This window comes from Schistocerca gregaria, chromosome 1 (assembly GCF_023897955.1).
Source record: "Schistocerca gregaria isolate iqSchGreg1 chromosome 1, iqSchGreg1.2, whole genome shotgun sequence".
NCBI classification, from domain to species: domain Eukaryota; kingdom Metazoa; phylum Arthropoda; class Insecta; order Orthoptera; family Acrididae; genus Schistocerca; species Schistocerca gregaria.
The window spans coordinates 1,037,145,933-1,037,158,419 of record NC_064920.1 but is presented as its reverse complement, the minus strand read 5'-3'; the positions used below and the strand labels follow the sequence as shown (position 1 = coordinate 1,037,158,419).

General features: G+C 42.8%; 1 protein-coding gene across 2 annotated transcripts in view; it reads left to right on the top strand.

Moving 5' to 3' along the window:
- LOC126279585 (leucine-rich repeat-containing protein 15) overlaps positions 1 to 12,487 on the top strand; it is a 176,067-nt gene that overhangs the window by 101,896 nt on the left and 61,684 nt on the right. For both annotated transcript variants that reach the window (XM_049979691.1, XM_049979690.1), the window contains exon 4: positions 9,157 to 9,414. In XM_049979691.1, the coding sequence (XP_049835648.1) occupies positions 9,157 to 9,414 (258 nt within the window). The remainder of the gene's footprint in view (positions 1 to 9,156; positions 9,415 to 12,487) is intronic.

The following is a 12,487-nucleotide window of genomic DNA, read 5'->3' as shown; positions in this document are numbered from 1 at the left end:
CGTTCCGTGGCTCCGAGTCGGCAAATGTAAGCCCCTGACAAAAGTCCGACAATTGCTGAGGCCAGTTAAAGACGCGGCAGGTCTCATTACATCTGGCGTCAACAAGATACCTTGCGAGTGTGGCTAGTCTCATGTCGGACCAACAGTGTGCACTTTAGAACATAGCAGGACGGAGCTGAAAGGTTTCATCGCCTACGCTACCCCAAAAATCCCTTTTAACTGAGCAAGCTCTCGATAGTGGTCTCCGGTTGAACCCGACGAAACCTCTGTCGGGGCTCGCACATACGGCTTCTGGTGCTGTGTAATGAAAGACACACTCGAAATAAAAGTTACCGATAACACCCTTAATAGACACGGTGCCTCGAAGCTCAGCGTGACGTGGGATCCAGCGATCGCTAAGTTGAAGTAGGCGCAGCGAACACGCAGTATACGTATGCCTGTACGTTGCGATGCCGTAAGCACCAGCGACGTCACAGCCTGCAACTAGAGCGCGTAGGGTCTACCAACAGCCCATCATCAATCATTGCACTTTACAATGACCAGGGAGTGTTTTTCCGAAAGCTCGTGCATTTTGACTGCTTGAGGCTGCTGGAAACCCCAAGAACATTTCATTCAACTACACTTTATATTTAGCACCAGTATTTTTCAGTATGATTCGTTGGACATCATCTGTTACTAACTAATGCAGATGCATTGCTCTATTTTACGTTAATGTATTTGGTTCTCCCTTAGTGTTTCTAATGGCCAACATTTATACTCACTACATTTGCGCGCTTCATTGTTACACGATAGTTCGACACATTATTTTAGACTTAAGTATTGCGACCATGTTTGGCACTCTGTTAGTCGACAGTATTTCTTTTTATTTTTTACTCCTTTCGACGCGTTTCGCTCTCATGATCATAGACTCTGTGATACAAAATATGACTTGAGATAAGATGGAAAACAATTTTCTGTACATGCAATACACAAAAGGTAACATAAGAGTAAGTAGGAAACAATTGTCCGCACATGACACAACGAGTTGAGTTACATACGTTAATTTATACACAACATATAGTCAACTGTAAACATTCTTCCTTAACATCAGTGGCCAGACTACCTCCTGCCATTTGGTATTTAAAAAGTAAACGAGTTTTATCACCAGATGGCGTTAGAGACATCTATACCAGATCGCAAAATACCTGTGCTACGTGCCTTCTTAATTATGATTAATTTAAATTGCCGGTATTACGTATTCTACAGTGTTTAAATAATGGAACATATTTTTCAAGATGTGCATAGACGTCTACATACCAATTATACATACTGTATAGCTAACATTGGCTTCAGATATTCGTATACACAGTACTTTATCACGACATCACATTATCAAGGATAACAATTTTTGCTAAAAAAAAAAAGAAGAAGAAAAGGAGAAGGAGCCTTTATTACAACAATCTGAATTGTCAACAAAGTAGTAAGGGAACAAGAATCTTTACTACGACAACCTAGAAGGAATATTGTGCGTGTTAACATGAGTAAATATAAGGTGCTCACAGATTAAATTGAAATACAATTCAAATATGTTCCATATTCATTGTTAAGTGTTAAAAACACACACATTATGACAAAACAATTTTTTAGAAATTATATGCTGTTGAGTCGGTGGAAAATGTGTCATTGGTAGCTTAGCGATAGCCAAAACTGCTGAGGTTTAACATGAACGAAGTACATGTAAGACTACGTGCACTACAATAAAAACGTGGTAGTCAACAGTCATATAAGAAGCCAATTAGGCAGAACTTTATGACAGTGGGCCACCATTGTCACTGTTAAACATAAATTATCGTGTAGTCACAGGGTGACTCTTCTGATTCGTACTGAAAGATGCGCATTTCCATAAGGTTCTAGCTAACTGACTTTTTGTTTGGCTGTTGACTACCATCGTTTATTGTAGTGTACACTTACATGCACTTCGCTCCATTTAGTTTTGTTAATGCACAACAGCTACAGCTGTCACTAAGTTGCGAATGACATGTTTACTAGCGACCCAACAACTCCTAATTTTAAAAAAATTGTTTTGTCTCGGTGTGCACATTTTCTAATACTTGTAATTGATTACGGGATATATTTTCGTTGTATTTCATTTAATTTGTGAGCAGTTTCCGATAGTTTTATACTACCCATGTTAACATGAACAACATTCTCTATAGGTTATCATAATAAAGATTCTTGTTCCCTTAACACTTTGTTAACAATTTAGGTTGTTGTAGTAAAGGATTCTTTTTAATAAAACTTACCATCCTTACATAGCTTTGTGTCTTGATATAGCACTGTGTATTTAAATATCTTATGCTAATGTTAGGTGCGCAATTATGCATGGATTCGTATGTACATGTGTATGCACTCCTTGAAAAATGTGATCCATTATTTAAACAATGTAGAATGCTCAATAACGACTTGGAAGCATTCACATGCCACAGATTTTTGTGATACGGTATAGATGTAGGCCTTAACGCCACTTGGTAGCAAAAGATGTTTACTTTTTAAATGGCAAGCGGCAGGAGGTAGTTTGGCCACTGATGTTAACGAAGAATGTTTACTGTTAACTAGATGTTGTGTATAAGTTAATGTTTGTAACTCAACTCATTGCGTCATTTGCGAATAATGGTTTCCCAACTAGTCTTATGTCACATTTTGTATACTGTGCCATATGCCGAAAATAGTTTTCCATCATACCTCGTATTATATTTTGTACCACAGAGAGCGGAGCAAGTTTTAAAGAGTAAAAAATAAAAAGAAATACCGATGACCAAGACAAGAGTAATTTATTAGATGGATAGATAGTCATAGGTTCATTCTCAGAATTTTTTTTCCTCGTAATTACATGGAATGTTTCAGTTTACAGGATGTGCGTACATGATTAGTAAAAGTGGATGGATTGCTACATGCTGGATTCGAAGGAGTTGTCAATAAGAAATGATTTAAGCTGGATTCAAGCCTAGCTTTACTCCATGTCAGACATATTACGTTACGGGTCAAATGATCCACAGATTTTGTTGATGCATACTGAACTTGTTTAGAGCCACTGAGAGATTTAATTATAGGTAATAAATATCGTACTTCCTCTAGTTTTGTAGGTACTGTCATGGGTATTCGTCTCAAATTGTTATGAATTATTTATGACGTATTTCATTAGCGAAGATATGTATTTGATATGCATTTAAAATGCCAAAATCCTTGAAGAGATGTCTACAACATGACTGCAGGTGCACGCCATGTATTATTATTTCTGCTCGCATCTGTGCAATCAATATTTTCTTTCCATGTGACTAGATACCAGAACAGTGTTCCATGATACATCATACGCAAAATATACTAGGAGGTTTATTCATTTGTTTCTAAGACTATCAATTGTGCAAAGAGCAAGTAAAATGATACGGTAACACAATAAATGGACGGACTACTGTCGAACTCGATGCTTCACAGACAGAGGCAAGTATTGCATTAGCTTCCCATCCCAGGAAGAATATCTACCTTGTTCCCCTACATGTAGCATCGGCCACTTCATCAAGTGAATTCTGGTACGAACAGTATCGACCACAGTATACACTACAAGTTCTGAATTTGCAATGAGTGAAGATGCTACAATCACGGCATCATGTTAAGTATGGTCCACAGTGAGCGAAATATTAAATATTTTGTAAGTTACGGTGTAATTCACGATAACAATTATTTTGTGAGTTTTTGTGATCTGTAGCTCAGTTGTATTCAAACCACAACTCAAATGCAGTCGCTTTCGCAACTTACGCTATCTCCCCAGTATGATGAATATTTCGCTTTGTGAAGGCCCTACCTGTATGTTAAATTGGCTAATTTTATGTCTTTCTCTCTGGAACTGTTACAGATAGAACTCTGAAATTTTGACGGCTGTTTTCATTTTGCATTTATAGCTCATTAGTGTAATAGTTACAAGTTTTTTCCCTCGTGCCATTTGTAATGTGGAAATATTTCATATCTCTCTCTCTCTCTAGCTGATTCAGAAAATAAGCCGGCTCTTGTCATGATTCTAGTTCAGTGTCACTTTTTAACCAATTTATAGAATTTCTGAAAACCTGAGTATTATTACTTTAATGGCTTTTAAGATAAACGTAGATTTTCTGTAAAAGTTATTTATTATGAGAATCCACAAATATCTCTTATTTTACAATCGAAAACGTCCTACAGAGCAGTCAAGATCATATTCTGGTTCTTCTTCACCTAGGTGCTTTCTTCTTCTTCCTGCCCTGACCTGGTGTTTATTCAGCCGTATAGCTGTATGCTGAGCCTCGAGTACTCGCACTTGGTCCATAAGCTGAAAACGTTTAAAGATATCTTCAGCTCGGACAATGCTAAGCGTTTCTAGGCCCTTTAATGTATCCATATGACCTCATTAGACGAAATAACTGCATCACTGACCCCATTCCAAAGTTTTTATCCCAACAAATATAGTCCACGTGAGGTTGTTGAGCGACTTCTTTTGATTCTAGATACAACAGTGATGCTATATTCTGAGCAGATTAGTATGGCCCAAGTCCCTATATATTGGTTTAATTGCTTCCTAATAGTGACTAGGATAATTTTTTATGATGACAACGAACTCCAGTAGTTCGAGATTTTCTGTATTTGTTCCATGACAGAACAGTCCGGACAAGCAAAATAAAGAAGATTATCATCAGTAGATGATTAGTGTAAATGTACTGATGCCACAACTCGCCTCACTTCCTGCGTATTATTTACATTATTTCTTATTGTCACACATTATTGTTGAATATCATCCACAATTTTAACTGAAAAGCGTCCTGTTACGTTTTTACCATGTGAAAAAAATTATCATTTTAATCCTGCTTCAGCTTCCATAGAGAGGCCCCAATTGTTTTTCCGACATGACCAATACATGCTAGTTTAGTTATTGACCGATTGACATGTGGTATGAATTCTACTACACTTTCGTTTTCGGAAATGCGGAAGTATGATTACAACCAAATCATAAGATGAGTAAACACAAATAGCATGGGTGCTCAAACAATTTTCCTATGCATGTGTCTCTGTGGGTGTGCGTGCGTGTGTGTGTGTGTGTGTGTGTGTGTGTGTGTGTGTGTGTGTGTGTGTGCGTGTGTGTATGTGTGTGTTTTGATGGAAGCCCATCTTCCTTAGAAGACGAAGCCAGAAAATGTAGTGATATTGGACGCTGGAGTCTAGGCGAAGTTCATGTCCTAATTCATCCCAAAGAGCCGGCCGCTGTGACCGAACAGTTCTAAGCGCTTCAGTCTGGAACTGCGCGACCGCTAGGTGGCAGGTTAGAATCCTGCCTCGGGCATGGATGTGTGTGATGTCCTTAGTATAGTTAGGTTTAAGTAATTCTAAGTTCTAGGGGACAGATGACCTCAGATGTTAAGTACGATAGTGCCCCAGAGCCATTTGAACCATTTTCCATCCATTAGGTTCAGATCATAAGTCTGGAAGGTCATTTCATTTTAGGAATGTTCTTGATCACAAATCATTGCCTCAGAGTTGCTGATTTATGTCTGTGTGCATTGTCTTGCTGATACAGTCAGCGTCTCCGGACTGTTCCTCTACTGTATCCAATACGCATTACTGTAAAATGTGTCCATATCCTTACTCATTTACCGTTTTCTTAACGCTATTAAGGGAACCAGCGGATTGCCACTGGGTATAGGGAGACTTATCACATCAGATCACTCGATCACAGTCATCCGCTGTCCAGTGACGTCGGTCTTAACCACGCCTTAATCGTCGCTTAACACTGACTGCAGAAATGTGGGGCTTAAGAGCAGTTTCTTGACTATTGTACCCCAGTGCTCTTAATTCGCTAGCACAAGGACGTAGCCAAAGGGATTATCCAGAGGGTTCGCACCCGCAGCCCCTCCCCTATCGCCTACACGAAGTTACACACAACGTAGTTGCCACATAGTTAAACTGACAGATAAAATGGACGATCAAAAATATCCGTTTCAGGGTGTTGGTGTACCGTACATGCAATGTAGTGCGATTCCGATGCGGGTGTATAAGCACAACCATGAAGGTAATGGATTAGTGTGACATTCGTGTCTTTGCAACCTGTGAGGGGTAATTGTGGAAACGTGTAATATGGCGACGTTATTACCAAATGCGTCCAAACAGGACCAACGTGCTATTATTTTTTTCTCGGCTAGCGAGGGCAAACAACAGTAGACATCCATCGGAGAATGATGAACGCGTATGTGGCAGCATGTCTGTCGAATACCACCGGTGTTGAATATTGTGCCAGTTTCCGTGCTGGGCGTTGCTGCTTCATGATAACGCACGTTCCCATATCGCAAATGTAATTACGCAGAAGTTACGCCAACTCAAGGGTGAGAAACTCGACCACCTGCCCTATAGTCCTGATCTATTCGCATGAAATTATCACGTCTTCAGTCCCTTAAAAAAGGCAACAGGCAGTTCAGGACGTCTTCACGCAAGAGGAGTGTTTTAGCAAACGGGTATCTTCGACCTGACACTTCTGTGGTATGATTGCCTCAATATTCACGCCGATTCTGCCTGATTGGCACACCGATTCTGGACTGTACAGCCTTGAAACGTAAACCTTTTTCGTCGCCCTTTATGTAACATGTATAGTTCTGGTAACAATTTCATGTGGCTCTGTGGCCTGCTGCAAGCGTTCAGGCGAACGCCACTTCAGCAACTTGCACGTCCCTAACCTACCCCACTTATCCAACCAAGGTTGGGTTGGGTTGATTTAGGGAGGAGACCAAATTGCGAGGCCGTCGGTCTTGCCGGATTAGGGAAGAGTGGGGAAGGAAGTCAGCCTTGACCTTTCAAAGGAACCATCCTGGCATTTGCCTGAAGCGATTTAGAGAAATCACGGAAAACCTAAATCAGGATGGCCGGACGCGGGATTGAACCGTCGTTCTCCCGAATGCGAGTCCAGTGTGCTAACCACTGCGCCACCTCGCTCGGTCTCTAACCAAGGACTTGGGCAGCTGTAGAAGGGTTGTTAATGTCTACGACGGATTTGGTACTCAGGTGATCTCCCAAGGTTAGTCGACATCCAAAGCCGCTGAGCTCTTCTGACCGACAGATACTACAATACTCCCCAACGTCTTTTACACTGACGGTTACGCCTCTCGTGACATTTTGTGGACAGTTCTGCTTTGCATGAGAGTGTCCCAATACTTTTGATGAGATAGCGTATACGGCAATGGAGGTTTTCTCGGCGAATTTCAATGAGGAAATCTTCTGCTGAAGAGAACGAATAGGAAAGTTGTCGAAACGTTGCCACGACTCGGCTGATAACGTGAGATTTTATGAAATTTTGCACCTTCTAAACAGAAAATTTCAAAATATTATGTATGCTTAAAAACTGAAAATGTTGGGTGTAGAAAAATTTCCGCTACCAGTCACAATAAAAGATTATTTATTCGTCACACACCTTGTATCTGTTTAGTCACCCGCAAATAATTTTCTTTGTATTTATCTATCAATATAAACATGTACATGAATGTACACTACTGGCCATTAAAATTGCTATACCACGAAGATGACGTGCTACAGACTCGAAATTTAATCGACGGGAAGACGATGCTGTGATATACAAATGATTAGCTTTTCAGAGCATTCACACAAGGTTGGCGCCGGTGGCGTCACCTACAACGTGCTGACATGAGGAAAGTTTCCAACCGATTTCTCATACACAAACAGCAATTGACCGCCGTTGCCTGGTGAAACGCTGATGTGATGCCTCGGGTAAGGAGGAGAAATGAGTGCCATAGCTTTTCCGACTGTGATAAAGGTCGGATTGTAGCCTACTGCAATTGCGGTTTATCGTATCGCGACATTGCTGCTCGCGTTGGTCGAGATCCAACGACTGTTAGCAGAATATGGATTCGGTGGGTTCAGGAGGGTAATACGGAACGCCATGCTGGATCCCAACGGCCTCGTATCACTAGCAGTCGAGATGACAGGCATCTTATCCACATGACTGTAACGTAGCGTGCAGCCACGTCTCGATCCCTGAGTTAACAGATGGGGTCGTTTGCAAGACAACAACCACCTGCACGAACAGATCGACGACGTTTGCATCAGCACGGACTATCACCTCGGAGACCATAGCTGCGGTTACACTTGACGCTGCATCACAGACAGGAGCGTCTGCGATGGTGTACTCAACGACGAACCTGGGTGCACGAATGGCAAAACATCATTTTTTGGGATGAATCCAGGTTCTGTTTACAGCATCTTGATTGTCGCATCCGTGTTTGGCGACATCGCGGTGAACGCACATTGTAAGCGTGTATTCGTCATCGCCATACTGGCGTATCACACAATGTGATGGTATGGGGTGCCATTGGATACACGTCTCGGTCACCTCTTGTTCGCGTTGACGGCAATCTGAACAGTGGACGTTACGTTTCAGATGTGTTACGACCCGTGGCTCTACCCTTCATTCGATCCCTGCGAAACCCTACATTTCAACAGGATAATGGACGACCTCATGTTGCAGATCCTGTACGGTACTTTCTAGATACAGAAAATGTTCGACTGCTGCCCTGGCCAGCTCATTCTCCAAATCTCTCACCAACTGAAATCGTCTGGTCAATGGTGGCCGAGCATCTGGCTCGTCACAATACGCCCGTCACTACTCTTGATGAACTGTGGTATCGTGTTGAAGCTGCATGGGCAGCTGTACCTGTACACTCCATCCAAGCTCTGTTTGACTCAATGCCCAGGCGTATCAAGGCCGTTATTACGGGCAGAGCTGGTTGTTCTGCGTACTGATTTCTCAGGATCTATGCAAGCATACTGCGTGAAAATGTAATCACATGTGAGTTCTAGTGTAATATATTTGTCCAATGAATACCTGTTTATCATCTGCCTTTGTTCGTGGTGTAGCAGTTTTAACGGCCAGTAATGTATAAACACCTGAGGATGGGCACAGGCCCGAAACCGATCGTGTAACGAATTAATAATCTGCTATTGTGATTGGTAGCAAAAAAATTTCTACGCTCTATAAAGGTAGAGTCGCGGAGTTCAGCAGCATCCACTGTGTATAAAATTCAGTGAAAATGTTTTTAATCGTTTTGCACGAGCGGTGTGCTAAGAGCAGCAGTGGGGGCGGTGCGCTGTCCGCAGATCCGGGAGGTGGTGTCGGCGTCGCTGCACACGCTGGACGCGAGCCGCTGCGAGATGGACAGCCTGGGCAGCAGCGCGCTGCGCGGACTCACCGCCCTCGCCTCGCTGCGGGTCAGCTTCAACCCGCAGCTGCGGCTGGGCGAGCCGCGCCTCTACGCGGCCACGCTGCGCCGCCTGCACGCCGACCACTGTGCACTCGACGCGCCCGCGCTCCAGGGCATGCCGGCTCTGCAGTACGCCTTCCTGCGCGGGAACAAGGTACTCTCTCTCGCCGTCTTACAGAGCAAACAGGGCATTCCCGTTAACCTCTTTGCTCCCTCGGTTCACATATGTGGACCTTGCGATGCCACTATCCGAATGTACTGTAATAGACCATGCGGCATCGGACGTCTGGAAAGCGGCAGTCGCGTGTAATGAGCCTGAATAGCTTTGCTACGTAGTCCAGACTACTACACGGAATTACTGAATAAATATTGGCGATGGCGTACAAGAAATCGAATGTTAAATGAATTCTGATTTTCATTAACAAAAATAACCTCTTTGAAGTGACTGAACAGATCGCACTAATTGGTGTACGTTAATCACGCTTAGCAGGCGAACAACATTTACGAAACACAATACACACACACATATGATAAACACTTGAACCTGCTGTAAGTTAGATTGATCTACACCAACTGTCAGTAATGACTTTAATATTACTGAATTTGCATTGTACTGAAGGTACGATGAGTACTGTGGTGGCAATAAAGTCTTTAATTGAATAATCAGTGAACACTATAAAACTGGTGGTAACTAGAGATGTTAAAAACATTACTTTAGGATCTTTTGTTCTAATGAAACTGAATGAGTTTTTACATTGATAATGTACTGAAATGCCACCACATCGAGCTGAACTGTAATTAATGTGGCACAATACCTGGCGTCAGTTGTATAATCCGGCGTTTGTTGGAAATTTTCGGCGTTAACTCCGATTATATCCTCTTGTTGCATTAATACGCCGATACTCACGTAATATAGCCTTTTTACTGGTATTGCAGCACACACAGTGATGGATTTGGGATAATAATGAACTATTTTCTGTAAATAATTGAAGACGCTCATGGAATGCACTTTGAATCACAAACTTATTATTTCACTCAGGCATTACACTGTAGAGAACGTGACTTGATAAATACATAACCTGGTTCGCTACCGATAAATGTACTTGTTATAGTGGCGGTATAAAATGCACTGTTCATAAAAACACTGTCGTACGATAACAACTAGTTCGTTGCTTGTGCTGGCGTGAGCTCATCAATGGATCTCATATGGTGGTAAGACCACATTGCAACATTAGCTGCAGACGCTGGTCACTTCATATCTTGCTGCTGGTCGCTGCACTCCGTCGTAAATTACGCAGACTTCCACAAGGTGTGCTATGTGCTTTTTGAGTGGGGACAGCAACTATATCCCTCACAAGCCGTCTCCGTCGAAATGTTGCATCCTGCAAGCCTTATTGTCCATTTGACTTGCTGACACACCATAAATCCAGGTCGTGTTTGTTGTAATCTTACTTTTAACTGTTTATAAGCAACGTTACCGTACCGTACTAAAACCTTCACTTTCGCGCCACGTAATCTCTATTCTGCATCTGAACAGTTCCAGAACACATCTCTCTCTACTGCCAGATTCACACGCCGACCTGCATTGTCCGCCTTCTCAGGGATTTCCCTCACATTTAAACAATTTAAACAATAATTAACACTATGCCAAGTTCTCTATTTACAAATGGACATACCATAACATTACCATATTCAATTACAGTCATAATATTAAATTAATATTTTTACTATACGTAATGCTTCTTTATTTCGTCGTCTGAGCGCAGCACTATTCAGGTACTGTCTTACTCGTAGCGCTATTTTATTTGACTGCCGCCAGGCGGAAGCACCTGTGCTTTTGTTTGCGCACCTATTCAACAGATGGTGTGAGGGTTCACTTATTCAACTGCTGCACGTTGGCTATGCTTCGTTGTGGCATTATAACCTCCATTCATTTTTTTCTCTGTTGTTCTTGTGTTGAGGTCTCCAGTCCAGAGACTAGTATGATGCAGCTCTCCACGCTACTCTATCCTGTACAAGCCTCTTCATCTCCGAGTAACTATTGCAAGCTACATCCTTCTATCACTTGACGCCTCAGAATGTGTCCTACAAACAGCTCCCTTCTTCTAGTCAAGTTGCGCCACAAACTCCTCTTCTCCCCAATCCTATTCAGTACCTCCTCATCAGTTACGTGATCTACCCACCTCATCTTCAGCATTTTTCTGTTGAAGCTTCTATTCTCTTCTTATCTAAACTATTTATCATCCATTACAGTATATTGATAATTTTTACTTATGGGCCGTCTGACAGCAAGTGAATAAAACGCCTGGGCATGAGTCAAACAGGGCTTGGATGGCGTGTAAAGGTACAGCTGCCCATGCAGCTTCAACACGATATCGCAGTTCATCAAGGGTAGTGACTGGCGTATTGTGGCGAGCCAGTTGCTCGGCCACTATTGACCAGACGATTTCAGTTGGTGAGAGATCTGTAGAATGTGCTGGCCAGGGCAGCAGTCCAACATTTTCTGTATCCAGAAAGGCCCGTACAGGACCTGCAACATGCGGTCGTGCATCATCCTGCTGAAATGTAGCGATTCGCAGGGATCAAATGAAAGGTAGAACCACGGGTCGTAACACATCTGAAATGTAAAGTCCACTGTTCAAAGTGCCGTCAATGCGAACAAGAGGTGACAGAGACGTGTATCCAATGGCACACCATACCGTCACGCCAGGTGATGCGCCAGCATGGCGATGACGAATATACGCTTCCAATGTGCGTTCACCGCGATGTCTCCAAACACGGATGCGACCATCAAGATGCTGTAAACAGAACCTGAATTCATCCGAAAAAATGACGTTTTGCCATTCTTGCACCCAGGTTCGTCGTTGAGTACACCATCGCAGGCGCTCCCGTCTGTGATGCAGCGTCAAGGGTAACCGCAGCTATGGTCTCCGAGCTGATAGTCCATGCTGATGCAAACGTCATCGAACTGTTCGTGCAGATGGCTGTTGCCTTGCAAACGTCTCCATCTGTTAACTCAGGGATCGAAATGTGGCTGCACGGTCTGTTACAGCTATGCGGATAAGATGCCTGTCATCTCGACTGCTAGTGATACGTGGCCGTTGGGGTCCAGCACGGCGTTCCGTATTACCCTCCTGAACCCACCGATTCCATATTCTGCTAACAGTCATTGGATCTCGACCAACGCGAGCAGCAATGTCGCGATACGATAAACCGCAATCGCGATA